This window comes from Drosophila melanogaster, chromosome 2L (genome assembly GCF_000001215.4).
Source record: "Drosophila melanogaster chromosome 2L".
NCBI classification, from domain to species: Eukaryota; Metazoa; Arthropoda; class Insecta; order Diptera; family Drosophilidae; genus Drosophila; species Drosophila melanogaster.
Genome location: NT_033779.5, coordinates 21,819,053 through 21,840,778, shown reverse-complemented (window position 1 = coordinate 21,840,778; position 21,726 = coordinate 21,819,053). Strand labels below are relative to the sequence as shown.

At 41.7% G+C, this 21,726-nt stretch overlaps 1 protein-coding gene, 1 long non-coding RNA gene and 1 pseudogene across 2 annotated transcripts, besides 2 other annotated features; 1 reads left to right on the top strand and 2 right to left on the bottom strand.

Moving 5' to 3' along the window:
- Nucleotides 1-3,344: 3,344 nt before the first annotated feature.
- On the top strand, nt 3,345-3,694 carry CR46424 (annotated as a pseudogene).
- Nucleotides 3,695-3,767: 73 nt separating this feature from the next.
- tsh (teashirt) lies at nt 3,768-12,186 on the bottom strand. The gene is made up of 3 exons (NM_078891.3): nt 10,921-12,186; nt 4,138-7,408; nt 3,768-3,962 (listed from the first exon to the last, which is right to left on the bottom strand). Exons 1-2 carry the CDS (start codon nt 10,971-10,973, stop codon nt 4,597-4,599), a joined length of 2,865 nt encoding a protein of 954 aa, NP_523615.2. The 5' UTR covers nt 10,974-12,186; the 3' UTR covers nt 3,768-3,962; nt 4,138-4,596.
- A 1,087-nt stretch (nt 12,187-13,273) lies between these two features.
- Nucleotides 13,274-14,258: a mobile genetic element.
- A 4,207-nt stretch (nt 14,259-18,465) lies between these two features.
- On the bottom strand, nt 18,466-21,289 carry lncRNA:CR44786 (long non-coding RNA:CR44786). Its single transcript, NR_124421.1, has one exon. It is a non-coding gene; the product is annotated as a long non-coding RNA:CR44786 (long non-coding RNA).
- Nucleotides 20,003-20,291: a mobile genetic element.
- Nucleotides 21,290-21,726: the final 437 nt, after the last annotated feature.

Here is a 21,726-nt window from a genome sequence, read left to right as displayed (position 1 = left end):
TGCATTCACAATCGTATGCGTCCTCGTCGCTGGTCCGCTTCTGCAGTCGATTGCTGTGTAATGGATGTTATGTTCTTGGCGGCGATCGCATGACAGGCGCATGTTGCAGCCGCTGGCATCCGCGCCATTATGGCCAAGAGTCGCGAGCTGGGAGTAGCCCACCGTGGCCCAATGCAATGCACATTCCCCAAAAGCGTGTAATCAATAAACAACGAGAGCCATCGCCATCGGAGCTTCTCTCTCTGTCGCACTATCTGGGCGTCTGGCTTCTTCGGGATCTTTGGACAGGATAGGATGGCCTGGACCTATGGCATCTCCCATCTGGCCGTGTAACCTATGGGAATGCCGTGGCGATTGCGCTCGATTGTATCTGCTTCGCCTTTGGTTTTATTTTAGTATTCGTGCGCGGATAATGATCCATTGTTTTCATCCTGAACTTGTTTAAAATGCACCCAGTCCGCGGAACCGCGCGAGTATTCACTCCGCTCCATCTCGTTTTTTGGCTGCCTCATCATCGTCAACGCGTCGACCATATCTGGAGCTCCTAGTGGCCGAAATGAGATCCGAAATACTTGGCCTTTACCTCAGATCGGTTAATGAAAAGTTTTTTCTGTGCGGAATACATTACCTGCGCCGCGATCAGATGATGTCTGCAAATGTCCTGCTAAGGAATACTATACAATTATCGAACTATTTCAAGAAATCCGATCTGGGTGAAGTATTGATGGTCATCGTCCCATTTAAATTTGTCCCAGTCAAAATCAGCATAAAAGCCTTTGCCTTTGCGGTTGAACTTTCTTTGAAATGATCTTTCACGGAAGACCGAAATGTGTTAGGACATGTAGGGATAAGTCATCACGACCAGAGCTAAAACAATTTTGCAGTTGGGGGCCAATAATTTCAGGAATGGATACAAACTAAATAAATCACTCAGAAGGACAACACCCCCAGGTGCCAGAGGGGATCCACCCCGTATTCGGAATCGGATTCGGATTCGCATTCGCATGTGGGGATCGTGCAATACTTGTTGGCTGTCATGATGGGCAACGTTTTCGGTTAGCCAAGCAAAAGAGGCAGGAGCAAGAGTGAGTCCGGCCTAAATGACCCATTGTGTGGAGCTGCCTCGCTGGCCCCTGAACAATTGTTCTGCCTGACTGACATGGGGCTGGGATGCTGTCGTTGTTCTGTTTCGATTTGGGAAGAAACAATCGATCGTTGGGTCTGAAAGCGATCCTGTCGCTGCGACAAATATCACGCATGAATATTTAAAAGTATCTTTGTTCCGCATAAAACACAAAGGTTCTTTTAAATTTATGGGCGTCAGTAGGACCCGATTTTGTGGAATGAATTGTGTGGTCAGCAGGGCACGTAACAATTCCTAGCAAATCAGTTATGAAGGGTCTTCAGGGAAGCGTGCACCCGAGGTCATTTGCTTGAAAATTCGGCACGTTCGTTGTGATTTACTGCAGATAGAAATCCCGCTCTATTGATTAAGGTGCAGTAAGTCTCGATGTCCTATCGGCGACGAAGTCGTTAATCGATTATCTTGCAATCGCTAAAATTGTTTTACTGTCCAAAGCTCTTCCAGTCAATACGTAGGCCCATTTGGCGATACGGATAAGGATTAGCCAGTTTTATGTCATTCCACAATTCTTCCTTCTGTTAGCGACAATAATGATGTTGATAATAATTGCGCATGCGGATTTACGGCACAGACATGAGTCTTACATCGTAAATCAGTCATTAGCTATCAATTCCTATGATTGATTTACACATTGTTTTTGATCGTTATTGATCACATTGTGTTCGTCTTTTTTTTCATATAGATTAGATTAATATTATTTATAGAACTTAGAAGAAATATTGATAAAAGCTTTATATTAGATCTGGTTAGTTTCACTTCGTCAGCTAATCAGTAAATTTAGTATGAATTTCATAATCGGAACATTAGGCTGCAGAAAGGCCTTGCGGAAGGTCGTCTTTGAATAAAGAATAAGATGAAACTCATACTTGAACCGCACATCGGATTTTTTGTTTTTTTTTTTTGGGATTCTGAGAGTTTTTAGGCTTTCTTTTAAGCATTTGGACTTAATAATATAAAAAATTAATTTTTTTGAAGCTCGATAGCAAGCAATCCCACGTCACACCCTGTTGAGATCTTCTTCCAATCAGGGGCAGCGCTATGTTCTTCCGTATCACTTTGATTTTGAAGTAATTATAGCGTCTTAATCAGAATCAACCGAGCTTCTGGAAGCTCCCCAGTCCCGATCGCGATCGCGTTATAATACACATGGTTAAAGTCGTAGCAAACTATAATTTAAATGTTCATGCGCATGCGCTGTCAATTCAGCGCAGTCAGGAGCAGCAACATCAAGATCACAACAGCAACAAGTCTTTTTAATGGCAACCACAAAGATCCAAGTCCAGGGAAAAGAAGATCGGGCGGTACGGAAATTTAAATACAACAAATGCGACGGGGGCATACGAAAGCGATGCAATGGCGCTAAATCAAGCGATGAACACGAAATTGCCATAATGACGACACCAGCGGCATTGCTGCGCGGGATCTGGATTTGGGAGTCCTATGGGCCGACTCAAATTATATTGGTAAATTGCTAGCGCACGCTCCAAGCCGATGAACATTTGTTGAGGACTCGCGGGCTACTTGCAAAATTACCATCTAAAGTTATTGCACATGCTTGCCGTGATTGGAGCGGCACAGAAGCCGAAAACGTTCATCACAAGTGCAAATTTGTGGGAGCACTTGGCCAAGTGGCTTGGCTCTTGCAGCTAAGGAGTTACGACCAAGCTGAGAATCGATGTGTCCACATATGCGGCAACTGATGGCCGAACAAAGGTCTCTAAGGTCACGATTATGAAGCTTTCATTCAGAAAAGGAACATGAATGAAAGTTTCGTTTTCTTCAAGACCTAGATTATTAGAAGTCTAGATTATTAGAGACTGCAGTTCGACTTCTGTGTCATTATAACGTTCATTTGCCGGCGGCATTTCCAATTTTGCCTTCATCCGGCAATTTAAGTACTGGAGAATTTTCAACACATGGAAATACCCTTTGCAATTACTATTGATTTACCAATTAATATGTTGGTGTTTTATGATCCGTGATAAACGCGTTTCAATTAACTAATCTACATTTAAATAGAAAATCATAATATTTAAACTTTAATATTTCAGGCTCGAAATATGTAAAATATTATTGTTATTCTATCAAAAATGTGTTTGATTGAGGACATAGGTACACAGAAACTAGTAAGTTGGAACACGCTCTGATTTGCAATATTAAGAGAAGAATCTTGGTACGCGATATAAAACTGAACCCAAAAAGGGCGATATATAACACTGTAGATCAACAACGTAAGTATCAAGAGATTTGTGCGTTTTTTGATATCTGGGATGCCCAACGGGAGGCACATATGGCACCCGGATATTATTTTTCAGCCAGTGAATGTGGAAATAGCACATGAGGAAATGGACCGGGCCAGCAATGTAGACTACATTCAGCCATCACTGATCAATCAAGCAGCCTTTCCACTGCGTCTTCAACCCCTCAACCGTCGAAAGTAATTCAGAAAGCGGCAATAATGGCGATGTTCTTTCTATCCCCTGGTTGTGATTGTGGTAGTTCCGCTTTAGCTTATGCTGGTAATTCCAAAAATTGCCAAAGACCCCAAAGCGAAGGAGGAGAACTGTTTCCATTTATCTAACTGTCCCGTTTTGCCCCACCAATACATAATCTCTTAATAGTTGCATAAAAACTTTTATCTTGTATTTGATCACAATGTTTTCTTATCCAATTTTATATCTTTTCGCCTTGGCATGTGACATCCCCAACAAGGACTCGTGTTTTCGGGTGTAGGGTTCGTCCAGTTTCCGTTCAATCTCCGATCAGCAGATAGAACCAGTCTTTCAAGGAATTCAAATGGCGCTTTCTGATTTCTATCCTAAAATGGTAAAACAAAAAAACAGAAGGGAATTCTTAGTAAATCGTTTTTATAGAGCACAAATCTCTGTCTAATTTTGACTTATTTTAGATTTCAAACTCCCAATACAAATCTACGAACACTAAAACCATAATTAAAATTAAACAACTACCATTAAATCTTTCGTAAAACTTACCTTGAAAAAGTAGGCCTAAGGGCTTGCTGAAGGGCCAGTGGAACTGAACGTGGCAGGAATCATGCTGGGCCAAGATAGCACCCTCACTGTATCGAGTATTATACCATTCTGTACAGTCGTTAACACAATCGTCACAATCATCGCAAAATTTCCCAGTTTCCAAGGCGGATTCTTCTGTTTATACTTGTTCCTTTGTCCAGTTAAAACAAATCATGCCCGCCATACTTTTAAAGACAGATGCATCCAGTGGCTCTATCCGTGGCACTTTGACTTGAATCTCGGTTCACCAGGCCAAAGCCACCCTGAACTCAAAACCCCGACTGGCGCTGGGGGAGGGTGTTTAGATTCGGGGCGAAGGCAAGGCGCTGACAAACCAAAAAATGTTGAAAATGCGTTTTGCTCGAAACAACGAAAACAAGGCAAATGATTCGGTTTCTCTTTTCGTCTCAGCTCGCGGACTTAGGCGGTCTTCTCCTTCTTCACGCAGAATTGTCGCAAGGCCGCCAAGGAGTTCCCCCCGGCGGTGAGGTTCTCTGGAGATTCTGATCCTCCAGCAGCAGCTGCGGCTGCTAGCTTAGCTCTGGAGTTAGCACCGGCCCCACTGCTACCCAAGGAATCAAACATAGATGACAATGCGTTGAGGGAATCACTTGGAAACTTCTTTGTGCCTTCCGAACTCCCATCGTACGATTTGTGGCTCGAAGCGGGTGATTTAGGAGTAACTGATCTCTGACTCTCGGCAGGGCTTCGGGGAGGTAGCAACCTTGTCTGAGGACTTGCTGCCGAAGACGGTGTTTTTGGGGAACTCCTTTCCACAATATTATTGTTATTATTGGTGGCACTTCCATTTACCACAGCTGCCTCCATTTTGGATGTCTCCTCGGCTTCATTTGGCTCATCAACAAACTCAGACTTGATCTCCATTTTAACAGGTTTCGACTCCGCTTCCCTTTCTTGTTTTATTGCTGGCTTTGAAGATTCCTCGTCATGCCCTCCTCCTTGCTGCTGTTTTTCGGGAGTCGGTGCATCTAATCTAGGCCTGGCTTCTGCACTGCACTCACTGCCACTCCTTTCGCTGCTTGTATATCTATAGTGCTGATAATAGGGATCATTGGTATCAATCAATGGCTTGTTGTAGTCCACAGTTTCATCGATCCCCAATCGTTTCAGTATGCTGGAGGCCACGGGCGAAGTGTTTTTGGTGGATGAGTTGGATGGACTACTAGCTGGCAGGCTGGCGTGTCTGGGTGGCGTGTCAAAGCTGGTTGTAAACATCTGCTCAATGGCACTTAAAACAGACGAGGCACCGGCAGCCTTTGCGCTGCCGCCGTTCTTCTGCTCCACTAACTCTGGGGACTTGTTTTTCGCTAGGAGTTGGGCAGCAGCTACTTTGGCAATTTCTTCTGGAGCTTTTACCCCTGTAATATACTGTCGCATGCGTTCGGCAAAAAGGGCAGCATCGTTTTTATCGCCTCCACCAGGTCCCAAGCCTGGTTTTCCTTGCACCGAGGTTTTTTCGTTTGAATGATCTTCTTGCGTCGTTCCTGATCCGCCCTTCATTTCCAAAAGTTTGCGTACTGGCAAGGACTTCTCGCGCTTTTTAGGAGCTGGTCGCTTTCGTGCTCCCGCAGACTGTAGGAGCGGTTCTGCATAGTGGTTGTTCTTGGCCATGTGGTTGCTTAAATCACCCAAAGAATTAAAAGCCTTGTCGCACACTTTACATGTGAGGACAGCACTGAGAGTGCGACTTTCTTCGGAACTCAGACTGTTGTGGCTCTCCTTGGCATCTGAGTTGGCATTGGCATTCCCTGATTTGATAGATATACTCTGCTCCTGGGATAGGATATTCGTGTAGTGCTGGGTCTCCTGCATGTGCTTTGTCATTTCGCCAAGAGATCGGAAGCTCTCTCCACACCGCATGCACTTAAGGATCTGCATGGCCTGTTCCACACCCTTGCCAAGCCAAACGTTCTGGCCTCTAACCAATTTTCGTGGTAGTGGCGTGGGTGGATCCCCTCGATATTGGAATGCATTCTTGACATTTGCCGATGGTGAGTGATTGGAAGCGCTTCCTGAACTATGCTTTCGGAGGTTATGATTCTGCGGCGGTGGAGGTGGAGTTGGATGGTGGTGCTGCGGCTGAGGATTGTTGCTTGGCAGATTACCAAAAGGTGGTACATTCACGCCGCAATGCTTGCTGTCCTTCATGTGGGTGGTCAGGGCTTCCAGGGTAGGGAAACTCTGCTTGCACCACACACATCTGAACACCGAACTGGCCACACCCTTGTTTTGCCAGTGCGATTGCCAAATGTTATGCCTCGCTTTGGTCACTGCGCCACTACCAGCAGCACCGCCTCCGGACCCTCCTCCGGATTCGGAATTTTGGTTGGGTGTTGGTTGAACCGGACTTTTTGGCGGCTGAGATGCTGCCTGTGGTGTTGTGGCCTTGGAGGAGTGCATTTTTTCCTTGGTACCCATTCCACTCGCTCCACCCTTTACAATATCAGACATCTTTTCCAGCGGATCCACAACCAAATCATTTTTGCTATTCCAGTCAGGGAATTGACCCGCTCGAAAAATATTGGCGGCTGCCACAGCGGCAAGATAAGGATTAACTCCTGGCAACAGTTGACTGGCTGAGGGTGAAGCCACGGAATTCGCGGGTGGGCTGTCTGACTTGAACATCTTCTTAACCTGAATGTGACCAAGTTGAGGCTCCGATTCGTGACCCCGTTTCCGGGTACCTACAGAGAGATCGAGTGGATTGTTGGCACCGTCATCGAATTCCTCCTCCTCGCCCTCAGAGGCAGGTGGCTCAGCCGATTCCGCCCTTCCATAAAGATTGGTGCGAAAGTCTAGAGCCTCCGAGTTATTACTCGATGCAGTGGGCGAAGCCTGTGGGGGAAGCTTAAATGGAGCCGCCGCCTCATTAGCGAGTGGGAGTGGCAGCCGTGGACCCGCCCCAGCCGCTGCAGCAGCGGCCAAAGGGAATCCATACTGCTGAGCGGCTGCTGCCACCATGTGCAGGTACGCCTCCATTGAGGGCGGCTGGGAGGGCAGGGACTGCGGAACTGCTGGAAATGATGAGTGCAGAGTGGTGGGCCCTTCTCCGGGCATCACCCCGGTTGATAGAGCGGCTGCGTCCAACCGATGACCTACTCCGCCGCTGCCAGCACCACCACCATGTTCCGAGGAGTTTGAGTCGTGTGACGGACACCGCTCGCTGGAATTCGCCGACTCAGTGGAACGTGGTCGAGCTGTGGGCAGAGCTCTGCAAATAAAATAATGGTGATTAATGATTTTAATAATTAATTTGAAGTTCAGTTATTAAATTTTACTTTAAAAATATAACTCAAAATAAATAACTCAAATAAGTTGCAATAACTCAATATTGCAATAGCAATTGCTTAAATAAAAGCTTAAGACTATAGTACGGATCTAAGTCCGCGCACCCAGGATTGATTATGCCAACATAAGAACTCCTAAGAACAATAGATGCTTATTATTGCAGTAAGTGGCATGATATTTGTTGCACTATAGGAAGTATTGATTAATATGGAATTCAAAATGAAATTACTGATGGGGGGAATAATACCAAACAGAAGAATAGCCATCGAACGAAAAAAAAAACGAACGTGTAACGCATCAATAGGGGGTTTTACTTTTCATTTTATTATTCGCATTCGCCGCATTCAGACAATTAAGCTAATCGTTTAGACCTAATCAGCAATCTATCACCTCTGAATATCTGAATTAGAAAACAATTTAAACGACAGAGCTATCTCGCCCCTTTTCGCCAACCGCCTTTGACTTTCGCAGGCCAAACATTTCTCCGGATGAGACCGGTAGATAAGCAATCAAAAGCATTGGAAATCGTTATAGTGCGGTTTACTATTTATTTGGCTTCGCTCTGTGCTAAATCATTCGCCGGCAAGGGGAACCTACAATGCCATCAATGGCAAACATATGTCAACATTTCGATTTGTTATTCAAATTTCTGAGCGCCATAAGGCAAACCCGAATAGAAAAAATAAAACTCTTGCGCACGCAGATGTGTTTTAGTCGGCAACACACACACACCCCCCTCCAACATGGGTAGTAAAAATCCAAATGAAACAATGGCGATTAATTCGAGACTTTAGGCGTGCGTTATGAGCAATGCCGATCATAATCAAAAATCGGAATCCGAGAAGAGATTCAAGTATTTGACAAACTTGGAGGCAATTATCGTTTGGCTGACCGACCACAAATTCCTCATGGTTTGAATAAATTAATTGGGCTGTTGAAAAATGTGCATAAATAGAGATGGAATAAACAAATTTTATTGCCCTCATAGCAGAGAAAACAAAAAAAAGAATAAGGAAAATAATTTGCCATCAGAGAAACCGAATCTTTAAACTTTATTTCCTACATTTGTTCAAGTGTGTAACATTCAAATCAAAACCACTTATAATTTTTATAGCACCGATTGTTTGCTTAGAAAATATTTCACAGAAACATAATTCAGCGGATTCCGTTTAGCTTATTTTGAATGATTGTCTGATTAACTTTGAAGTATATGCAAAGGTTATAAATTTTTGATGATAGCTCTATATAATAACTTTGTATTTGTGTGTGGGTGCGCATTGTGCTTTGCTGATTGGGTTTGCATTTGAAACGGACGGAAATAACCAAACTTAATCAATATTTGAACGTGAAAATCAGCCTGTAAAATCTGCCTAAGTTGGTCGAAGCGTCGAATATCAAGTAATTGTCATGTGCTATTGTGTGACGAGCGATCGTTCACCGAAAAATGAAATTCTTAACCGGCATTAAGTTGTTTGATTCGGAGGAGTTTTGTCACTGGGCCCTATCAGAAAGTCAGTGTTTAATTGATGGATTGTTTACTAACAAATCCGGCCTAGCGCAATATTGATGATATCTTAAGGAACGTCGGAACAAAATCTGATTCATGTGCAGCTTATTTTGAACTCAGTCACCTGCCAGGTGACAGTTTATCAAAGATAGTTATTACACACACCGCGCAATCACTCACCGCTAATTAGCTATCCAGATTGCAAGGGGCGATTGAGCCCGCAAACAACCCATTTAGCGGCTCGTTTCTCCATTATTTTGCTTGACTAGTATAAAATACTTGGCAACGAGTTTTCTCCGCCAGCATATCATAATCTGAAATCTCGTTATTCGATTAGGCTTAAATCAAAATGATTTATACGCAACTCCAGCAAGTGCAGTTAATTACAAGTTGAAATGTCTCATTAATAATCGAGAGAGTTGCATATTGATATGCACCCGTAACGCTCAGGCTAACTAAAATAGTGGGAGTACACCCATTGGTGTGATATGGGAGAGTTGGTTGGACCTCAGGTGAGAATATAAATAAATATGAGTTGACCGATCTGAATTTTTTTATAGTAGAATTATTGTTTAAAATGTTTATTCCCTAGTATATTTTTACTATATACTGCGAAATGAAGGTTATTAATAACAGTATATCTATTTGTGCCGAATACAACACACTGTCCCTGTTAAAGCAAATCTAAGGCACGACAAATCCGTTAAGGTAGCAGAGTAAATATTACTAAACATACACATGCACCCGGAGATACAGCCACACGCACACGCACACGCCAGCGGCAAATTGTGAACATAAATCTCTCCGGTAATAGGCGCACACGGGGAAATTGGAGGGGGTGGAGAATGGAAAAGATGGCAAGCAGAGCGTAGCGTATTTTGAGTTTTTCACTTTTTCGCATGATTTATTCAATTCGACTACGTCATCGCCTTGGAAAATCTTGAAAATTCGTGTGTATCTGCATGCAAATCAAACGAGAGCGAGACAATTTGTCGCACTTTATTATTAATACTCCAGATGCACCCCCGAATACCCTCGCCCCCGCAAATATAGTGTCATAAAACCCGTTTTTAGCCTTCAGTTAATTTGCTCAGACTCAGGCTCACTCGAGTGACTGTTCGAGAGCGAGTTCGAAAAATATCTTGAACTTGTTTAATCATAATTTCAGAGAAACCCAGATACAGATACACAAACGCTTACCCCAAGTTAGTATCCCATCATCGAACTATGGCGATTTTTCTGTTATTTTCGGATTTCCCCTGCCAGCCACCCTTTTCAAATCAAGTTCTGCTTTTCCCGATCCGAGGGTCTGGACTCGTAGTCGTGAACTCAGTACTCTTGGTTCTGCGGGTGGGTGTTGTGATATATGGGCGCGCTATTGGCGAGGCGCTGAATTTATAACGACAGGTGTGCGACTACGCCGAACCGCCAATGCCAATCATCAAATGCCATGAAATCATAGTTTCTTGATATATTTATTTGGCCGATTTGTGGTTGAGAGTCTGCAATACTATTTCAACAAGTTCGGCTATCAGTTCACAATGACAATGGTTTTTGATTTTGATTGAAAACGTTCTATATTCAATATATGTCGTATATACTTGGTATATATAATATTCTATTTAACCAGATACTTGAACGCACATAAAAAGCAATTGCAAAAAAATAATATTAACTGAATGAGATGAATGTAATTATTTTATATGTGAATATTTTGAGTATGGCCACTTTTAGTTAAGAATTCAATATTTCACTATTTCATAATGAAAAACACTTTGATGCACTTTGGTAGTAAAATCTCAGTTCGTTTATCCTTCATACCCAGAGTAGTCACATTTTTGAATCCCCCGAATAAGGCCATGTGAATCTTTTTCTTAATTCTACATCTTTCACTGTTCTATGGAAATAATCTTCCATATAACACTTACCCGGCATTTAGCGCCTGTCTGTAGATCTCGAGCATCAGAGCCTCGTGTAACATTTTTAAATTTTGCTGAATTTTGACGGTTTGCTGGAACTTGGATGGTTTGCTCTTTTTGGAGCAAACAACGAGGATTTTAGTTGGATTTTGGAACTTAACTTTAGTTTGACACAATGATCATATAATCTATTGTTTTGCACTTGGTACGTTGTAGTATAACTTGTTGTTGTTGCAGCGTATAACTGATTAATTTATATTTTTTGGATTTTGTAATTTATAAACTTTCGTATGTCAGACAAAAAATGACGTTTCGAGGCGTTTGTATTTTTAATTCCTAATTTGTGTTGATTTAAATTTAATTTATTAATTGCATTGAATCGTATACTTCGTTAAGGTTTGTTGATTTAAGTAACTGGCTTTACATTATGTATGTAGTGTAATTTTGGTGAATTAAATACCGTTTAATGTAAATATTTGCAATAGTTTATCTTTAGTTTTGGTAATAAATATATTTTTGTGGTATATTTTGTTTAGCTTGTGGTAGTTTTACGTATACTTTGTTGAACCATTTGTAGTTGTATGTTTCTCGTATGTTTCAGTCTTGATCGAGCATTTGCGTTCGAGAGTATCAAACCTCTGCTTCTTTGACTAGATATGATGGCGGCCTGGAAAACACTCGTTCTATCCTCCCCCAAAAACGCGTTTTAAACTGAGAATTCACTGTTCTGGCGGAACCGCGGGTCGCGATGCGTGCGTCTTCTCATCCGGATTCGTCGTCACTACTCGAACGAAAGTCCAAAGGCGATTGAATCCCGCTGGCCGGGTTCCTTCGTCACTAGCCTCTGCTGCGGTGCTCTGCCGGTGCGCTGCTGCTGCGCTGCCGTCGCTGTCAAGCTGACAAACAACAACAACGGGGCGCTGCTGCTCTGCCTTCACTGATTGATACGGATGAAAAAATGAAGCGACGCGACGGACGCGCAGCGATTGGAAGCTGCGCTGCTGTTGACGAGCAAACACGAAGCCCGCGTTTTGGCGACGGCAATTTCTGATTCGATTTTGCGTTCTGGCGACGGCTGCGCACTTGTGTGTGTGTTGTGTGTGCCGTGTGTGCCACCCACACCCTTGCAGGACAAGCTGGCTGTCAGCGTGATTAAATGTGCTACTCTCTCGCTCGCACTCGCCGGCACTCGGCTAACTAATTACCGTACGATTTTTCCAAGTGCGCCGAGCTTTTTCGCACGATCGTACGCAGTAACGGTTTCTTGTCGACTGACTGACTCTTGGCGAAAAGAACCCGAAACCGATGGGTAGCCAAAAGAGAGCGCGAGAGAGAAGAGAGAGAGAGAGCGACAAGAGCGCAGACTTTCCCCTGTGCTGGCAAGTGAACGCTTGGAACTGAAACAGGGGAAATCGCTAGGGAAAGAGATAGCGTTGTGGGACCGCTCCGTCTCGCTTGCTCCGAAAGTGTGTGAAATCTGTTTTGTCGTTTCGTCACCCTTCTTTTGTCCTATTCCGAATCCGATTCCATCACAATTAAGATTTATGACAGTTTAACAAAAATGCTCTCACTCGCATGCGCCGTCCTGCTCGCAGCCACTCAAACTGTGTCGGTCCCTGCTCTGTTTTTATTTCTTTTCAAAATAAACAGTAGTTGTTGCTCTCTGAGCTTTTCGCCCTCGTCACTTTTAGCCTCTTCCCTCTCGCTCACCTTCCTTCATACCCTCTGCTGTCAACTTTTGTTCGCCTTTCTGCAGCTTCTTCGTGGATCTCGCTTCTTTTGTTTCGTTGCATTGCTGTGCGAGCGAGTAGGAGAGTGAAAAAGTGGAAAAGTGGTTTGGGGCAATTTTCACTTGAAATCAACCCATTCCACTTTTCTTTTTGGCTGCGAAAACAATTGAATTAGCGACACTCCGGCCGTTCTTTCCTCTGAAAATGTGCCAAAATGCCGCGATTTTATTAGTTTTCATGGCAAGGTGTCAATGTTTGTGAATGCGTGAATGTAAGGCTGTGTAAGAACATTGATGTACATATGAAAGTATAAAGCCGAATGAAGTACAAATTTGGTTTAATAAGTGCCTTTATACAGTCTAAAAGATGACAGCATTGAATACTATTTAAATACTAGTATCATTAATACTCAAGATCACGTCTAATAAGTGCATCTACAATATTTTTCTTTGTGCCGACCCTGGTTACCTTAAGTTTATATATTGCATGTACTTTTTCACATAAATTGACAAACGTATAAAATAGTAACTTTCGATACATTATAATACATTACATTATAAAACATTATATACATTATTCTATAAAATTATCAACCGGTAACCGAGCATTGCCTTGATTCCTATGCATATTTACGGAGACGACTACTGAATCAAAATTTAGTTGCGAGGAGTCCACGAAAGGTGCCCCTACTTAGCCCAAGGCATTTTAAGCCAAGGTTAAACTTCGCTAAAACCCACCTAAACTGGCCAGTCTCCAAATGGCGTAATATCCCCTGGACTGATGTGTTAAAAATAGTGCTATTTGGTGGAACTGGTTCATATGGTTATATCTGACGACCTCCAAACACCGAGTACCACCCAAAACACCCACTGAAGACTTTCAATCACGGTGGACCTGCAATACTGGTATGGGCTTGTTTATTTTTTACAATGGTATGAGTCCATAACATATGATTTATGGTATTATAGACCAAAACGCATGTGTAAATATACTAAGGGATGTCTTACTGTCATATTCTTATTATAATATGCCCTTAAAATGGAAATTCCAACAGAATAATGATCCGAATGGCAGAAGCAAATCGGTTAAGAAAAGGTTCACCCAAAATAGAATAGATGCAATGCCGTGGCAAGCACCATCTTCCGATTTAATCCCGATTGAAAACCTGTGGGGGGACATTATACAATATGTGACGAATAATTCCCCGACGTCTAAGGCTCAGATTTGGCAAGTTGTGCAGGATGCATTGGCAAAAATTCCCCCCAAACGTTGCCAGGACCTGGTGGACTCCAAGCCGCGTAGGTGGTGGCTAACAGAGGCTATCCAACACATTAATAAGAAAAACTGTTAGTTTTAAGTCAAATTGAATTTTGTTAATATTTTTTTATTGCACTGCTCTTTCAGTGAACACCAGAATATCTGCCTATTATGTTGTTTTGATCTATATTTTAGAAAACTATTAAAGAAATAAGTGTGAAATTTTTGTTGAATTGTTGGAAATTAAATACCTAATGATATTATAAAAAAAAGCCCATCAAAACTGTAAATCATAGGATTTTTCTATATTAAACTCGCAGGTGCAAAGCACTGCTATTTTTTATGAACACAGCTGTATATTGATTTAAGTCAGAAGTTAGCATCACAATAAGGGAGACATGCGTTAGTGTAAAGTACATGTACATACATACATACATATGTACAAATAATATCTCTTTAATTTTTTGCCAGTTTTTATCGATATTTATAACTTTGGTATGCAATTAAATTCCTTGAGGCTAATTAAATTTCGTTTTGCATATACAATATTTAACCATACCAATTTTTGTTTCGACATATGACTCCTATTATAAAGGGTGTTCATTCTATTCTTTGATTTAATGATGACATGATGATTTGGTTTGCATATTTGCGCGTAAGTTTCATTAGTGGACGAAAAACCCACACTATCAAAATCCGAACTTAAAATCTACCAATATTTGACGAATGCCTGGTGGAGCCATAAAACTCGAAAATGGCGAAAAACTCGCTCGTTTTTTTCTGCTTTTGCCGCTGTTTTTATTGTTTACTGAGTCTTCATCCAATGGGAATCCTCGCTGCACTTGTTGCTCCCAGAACGGGCTCCGTTAAAGGCTGAGAAACGAATCGTAAAAGATTTAACGATCCACCAATTAACCGATAATAATCAAATCACGTGGATCCACTCAAACCTAAAGAAGAGGTGCTGGGGCGGGAGCATTGCTTTTGGGGCTCCAGTATCATCCCCATCTGAGTCCTCTTGGTCTCCGTGGTAATAAATACTTTTACGATTCTATAATTTGATTTGGGAATTTTTATTAAATATTCTTTCTCCTGCCTTCACTGTGAGAGAGATCTCTTCGCGATGGGTCATCTATTGATTTTGCTGCGCCCCATTAATTTTTTATGCTTTCGATCATTAAAATTCGTTTGATAAATTATTATGTGGAATTCGAATTCACTAAAGCTACAACAGCATTCGAGACTATTGTCACGCAGAATGTCCTGCAGTATGTGCTTCCTATGCATTTTTCTCATTTGCACTATGCTAATCGTATAGGGACAATTAGTTATTAGTGATTTTATTTTTATTATTTGCCTTTTTATTATTGGCCACTCCTCCCTCTAACGTCAACAAAACACCCAAATGCTGTCACGCCATCAATGTTAGAAATTGTTTGGATTTTCAATATTTTTTAATCTGACCGTTTTTTTTTTGGCATTTTATCCATATGCCAAGAAAATTTTTAAATATTTTCCTGAACGATTCCTACTGACTTATGAATAATAATAAATGATATAAACTCTAAAAAAAAACAATTTTCATCGCTTTCCTATCTAATAGTCGAGGAAATCGACCATATCATTTTCCACTGTTAATTGAACACTATGACGCAATCCAAAAGTGGCAAAACGTCAAATCAAATAATGGACAATTAATTAGAGGAGCGTGAACAGGCTATCATCTGCTTAACCACTCAATAAGTATGCTCTGAATGGTGTAAGGAAAGCTTAAAACTGCAAATATTATATTATGAATATTTTTATAAATTATCAAAGTAGGTGGCGAGCTGCAGTCATCAGTGTCCGAGTGTCAACGTTTTTGTTTCCGTTCATTTCGGTGGCTGAGCGAGCGGATGACAACTCAGCAGATGATCCCAAATACACCTACGGACCTACAAGATATATGTACATACATATGTACAACTGCACAAAGATATAAGACAATTCGCCCACGAATAGCGTCATGATTTATTTGCAGCGGGTACGATTCTGCTTAAGATTTTGATCGCCGCAGTGCCTCGGATTTATTTTTATAGGCAGATTTCATGGTGCAGAGGGATTAACTCTTTCAGCCAACGCCATCCAATTTTGAATTATTAAGAGTTGTAAATCTCGACCAAGAAATATCAGCTTAAGCTTGAATATTACTTCGATGAGCTACGAAATATTCGGAAAAATTCACACATATAATATTATAATCATCCATAGAGCGATCCACGTGTTGAATGGACGAAAACATTTTCGGTCACTTGATAAACTTATGTATGTCTCCGTTTTATTGCGAAACTCGTCTGCGATTGGCTGTGGCAATATTTATTCATTCCATAAATCAATCAAATAAATTACAATTAGCAAAGATCATAAAACTGAATAGCACAAAGAGCGGGGCAACGAATAAATTCAATACGAATGTGAGAAATCAAAAAGCGCAAGCAAGAAGAAGACAATCGAAAGAGAAACACATTAAAGCTTCAGAAGTTGTTAATTATAAATGTGAAATTTATAGCGCCACTCTCTGCCAGAAAAATTCCACAAATTGATCATTAGAGATCTTAGAGCGACTCTTGATGTCAATTTGAAACCGAAATCTGGTTTCTCCTCCCGGTTCGTCTTAATCAAAATTTTGAATGGAACAAAAACAAAATAACAACATTTACTCCGTTATACATTTGTTTGGATTCCTATCAGTGTCATCAATAGGTAATTAAACAATATGTGTAAAATATGTTAAAAAAAAAAAACAATGGATAGAAGAGGGAATCAATCGAAACATCGAAAGCAGATGTAACGACTAGAATGTCGGCTGATGTGACATTGCATAGAATGCACAATTTAGCTTTAACTGGCCTCTAAATAATCGGCACAACATCAGCCAATACTGCCACGAGTTGCGACAAAAAATTAAGGATAAAATAGTACGGCCCTGTTCATATATTTAACAGCTTGGATTAACGGCTCTACAGCAAAATATGGTATCGACGCTTCCGGAAAATAGTTAAGCCGAAGTCAACAAAAAACCAGGCGCTGCAAACTTATGAGCGGTTCTGTTAAGCTCTACTGGATCAATCGACAAACTGGGCGGTAAATTAAACGGCATCAAAGCCGATGGCTCTTACAGGGCGAGGTCACCGCACCAGGGAAATGGAGTTTAGGACATTCCGACGTTTCATTTAAAAGTGGACTTGAAAGTTATCGACTCGCTGTTGAGCCTGGCAATGCCAAGACAACAATTTTTACTTGATGGAAACGATCTGTGGTAAGGTAAAAGCATGATTATTATTTTTAATTGTATGCTTTCGTGCGGAAGTATATATTGTGCAGGTTAAAATGCTAATGTGCAGCTAGGGCTAGTGAAAATCTTACTTAGTTACAATATTCTATTACAATATTATAATATCTTAGGTTACATTGTGAGATATCAACACAATGGTATGTTCGCCAAAACTGTATTTCCACTCCTATGCCAGAACTCACACGCAGCTCCAAGAGCCCGATCACTATCCGCATCAGTAGTCGCCAATCAAAACGACAGCATCCCGTCCCAATCGGCATCCACATCCTCGATGCCAAGCGTCGATGGGATGATGATGTCGGCTGCGTGCTGCGCCTGCGCCTTTCTTCGAGGTCTTCGAGTAAGTTGGCTTTCAGTCAGGTTTCTTTCGGGACTCGATTTGGATGGCATTGTTATTGGGCCAAGCGTTATTTATGAGCTTCATTATAAAGTCGCCCATTTTATTGGGTCGCCCTCGAATAAATAAGGTTCAATAAAGTTGTTACTTTATATTGACACTCGCAGGCGGCAATCGCTCGTCACATTCTGCGATCGAGCCCTTCCTGTGCATCTTCGGCCTGCTGTTTATTTATGTGAAAGTCTTGGGAAAGTATTTCCCCCTCGATTCTGATGCTGCCCGATGTCGTGTTTAGTGTGGTCGTAAAATCTCAAAATGTCTCCAATATGTTTGGCTTTTTATCAAAGCCCATCTGGTTACGCCCCAGAATCGGGCTTGCTACGCATGTACAAATGATCATCGACACATGCAGGTCCGATCTTTACGATCGCGTTCAATCTGCTTGGACAAGCCAGAAATAAAAATTGTGATATGATTTTATTTAGTGCTCGCTCGGCTTTATGATGTGTTCCCTCCTCCGAACTGAGTATGTTTTTATGCGATAACCGTCTTGGCCCGGTTCGTTGACCAAAGTTACTAAACACGCAGAATGAAACATAATGATTTTATGGTAGATAGATCAGCAGCATTAAAAAAGTTAGCTGTCAATGCCTAAGACATTGAAAACCATAATAAAACATATAAAGGGGCTACTTATGAATGTATAGTGTGGGCTATTTAGTATGATATAAATAAATATTTAAAAAGTTCAAAAACTTGAAAAAATGTATACAATTTTGTAGCACGAAGTTGGTAAGAGCTACGGATTGCTTTCATTGCCTTTTGTGATTTAAGGATTGTAATGATAGATAGATCAATAGATCGTTGCAATAAATAAAAAATATTTAATTGGTTTTATGGGTATATTAACTATGTGCTGAGTTCACAATTTTTGTTGTACTGTTGTTTGTAAAGGGAATCAAATTAACAAATTCTATCAAGACATAACTGTTTCACAATACGCCTTTCTTTCCGATGTCGAAACGTGCTATATGATCCAATAATACACCAGACTTAGTGGATGTAATTTTGACGCCTCCAGTCGTGGAGAAGTCGGGGATTGTCCATCCATCCAATCCCCCAATAGCGCCGCCAATTATCGATACGACGATGTCGAGCAAGGGAAAAACCATCAGGCTTGGGACCCGATACCGTCGTTTATAACTATGACCTCAGCCAGTGCGATTCGGCTTTTGGGCTGTTCGGTCAATGTGCTAATAGCGCCAGATGCAAATCCAGTGGCGTGGAGCGATGGCTGCCGGATCGAAGGTCGGATTGGATAGAAAGAGTAAAGGTGGCCACCCCATTTTCCCAATTCCTCGAGCGCTGGGTGGGTGCGTGGTGGGCGGTGGGTTGTGGGCGCCAGCGGAACGGCAACGGCTCAAATGTGAAAGCGGCGTGAAACCCTTTGATCACCGCTGACTGGCCTGACTGCCCTGACTGGCTAATTGGTCCGATTGTGGGCGCTGCCTCTTTGTAATTGATAACATGCACAGGTATATCTTTATATGGCATTTGCCAGCGGCACATCCATCAACGGTCTTAGCGCCTTAAACCACTTAATTTGCCTCGTTTGTTTTGGGGCTCCGCTCCTCAGCTGTTTCTTTGCCTTTACTGACCAGTGGCCAAAGCCTGGCGAAGGTTTACCGCTGCTGACCGCGCTTTGCCGCCAGCAAAGGCCCATTGATCAATTGTGAATTTGGCAATGTGCCGCGCGCAGGCCGGTTTTGACGGATTAATTCTCGATTCGGGCCTAACTCGCATTATGATGGATGGTAGATGGATGGATCACCGACGATCGCTCTTTCATTCAACAAGCTTTGGTTTTCGTCCGCTCGGAAAATTGATTGAGCCACGCGTTCTCCTTTTCGCAGGTGATATTCTGGGCTTCCATAAAAAACGGCGCTAGTATTTCGATTTCTCCGGCCGGCGTTCCCCTGCTTCCTGCTTGATTGATGTCTCCACAAAGAAGGCAAGTGCCGAGGCAGGTGAGTTTATAAAACAAAATTAAGCAAATAAACTGTCTCGCTGTGACGCTGATGTATGAATGGGTTATTGTTTTAAGGTTATGCCTTGATTTGTGGGCGCACATATAAACAACACGGAGCTCTAAGTGGGTGGTGGTGGTGGCAGTGATCAATTGACCTGGGCCATTCAAATACAATTGAAATCGGAGGTATTAACCAGTGGTGTTATTTACTGCTGTACCCGTGCTGGCATTCTCCATAGATTTATGCGTTCTTTCCTTTTCAGATTTCCGCTTTGAATAATAAAATGCTTAACTAAAACAAGCAATTTAAAGATTTAAATATATGGTCAAGCACATTCACCAAAATATACCTAATTACCGATATAACGCATAAAAAACAAGAGAGAATGCTATACATAAAGGAAAGACGGAAGAGTTTCCGAATACATAGGTATATATGTATGTACATATATTCTTGATCAGGATCACTATTCGAATACTCCAAGACAATAAGTTTGTGTAAACGATTTTTTATTTTGCTATTTGACTTGGTTATTTCTGTAAATAAGCCAATAAAAAGCCGCAAACAGCAGGCATGCTCCCAATTTTTAAAAATGTTTTCACTTTTACCCTTTCCTTAATTTTATTGGCAATTTATATCAATGTGCGACCGGCTGAGTAATAGGTATCTGATAGACGAGGTAATCGACTATATCTAAAAACAAACTTAAAAGGGCGAAGAGAGTGATTTTCTATTTCGGAATCTAATAGTTTCTGAAATTCAACGCTCATGTGATACATCAGCTCGTAATGGGATTTTCCTACCTCAAATCGTTTGCGGGCATTATGAAAAACGCCTTTCAAATTCATGCAGATTGCTATGCGGCATTTCAATTGGCTGCTCCCAAATGGATCGCGATGGGTGTTCGACGATTTGATGGCGTTAATTGGCCAGGCAGAATCCCAATCTTATCCGGAGAGTGCCCGCCAGGTATTGATTGCTGATCTGATATATTTATTTTCACCCGCTTGCGAAAACAACAAACATGCAAGTGTTTAACGTTTTAGTTAGCTTCGTGTTTTATGCGCTTTTAATGGGCTTGAGCTCTAGTGACTCCCAAGCGAGTGGCCCCATCCTTTCTGGGGATGGAATTCAAGAGTGGGCCATAAATACCAGGAGCATTGCTCATAAATCTCTCACTGATTCCGCTGGCTAGCGGTTTAATTGGGTGCTTGGCATCTTTCGATATTTGTTTTGATTTCAAGAGGCACTGCTGCGCATCTCGGGGATATTATATACCAGCTAGCATTCACCATTTACCGCATACAAATACACTTCATTCGCATACCAAGAAATGGGGCAAATGTGTTCTTGGCCCCCACAAATCAAAACATCTGTCAGTCAGCGCTCGCAGCCTGACAACAATGTTGAGATACAAATTATCTAAATTGTATCTGTGCAGAGCAAATGCATCTGGTGGATTTGTTTGTTTGTTTCTACTTGGATTTGCTTGGATTTTCTTCTCCCGTCTTCTCCCCTACCACTTCCCCACACAGACGTTGACTTCTTGATTGGCCCAGCGCTGAATTTGCTGTGCCCCGTCGCGTGGCTTTCCATTTTCCTCTCTAACTTCCCGATCTCCAGCAATTACTCAGTGCTGGCATTTCAAGCCGAAACGATCTCGTGGTGAGAGATTTCAATTTAAACATTAAACTGACAGATTTATCAGGTATTAGACGATACATGCGTCAACACTGAGCTATCGTACTCTCGGCCCTGAAACCTCGATTTAATTCTTATTTGGTTCTAATTCCAGTTCTTAGTTCCAGGCCCAGCAACTATTTAACTAATATGTAAGTAGTCACACTGTTAAATGGACGAGAGTGCGAATGAAAAGTATTCGGTGTTGTGATTGCTAATCGCATCAAAATGTAAAATTCTGTTATAGATATGTTGCATTTCTTTTTAACTTAAAGTTGATTAATATCTAAAAATTCAACGAAAAAAGATGTGCACGATGTGGCAATGGTAACGTTGATTTTCAGTTCTAGGACTCACTATGTGTGAAGTAATAATTTGAAACCTCTACCACTCCAAATCAAATCATCGCAGTTAACGAGTGATAGTCTTTACTGGTATGCAGATAAG

What these genes read in the sequence shown, in the direction of transcription:
- tsh (NM_078891.3), bottom strand. Translation starts at nt 10,973, where the DNA reads ATGTTACACGAGGCTCTGATGCTCGAGATCTACAGACAGGCGCTAAAT. An exon ending in AGACAGGCGCTAAATGCCGG is followed by an intron (nt 7,409 to 10,920) that starts GTAAGTGTTATA and finishes TTTTATTTGCAG; the next exon opens with AGCTCTGCCCACAGCTCGAC.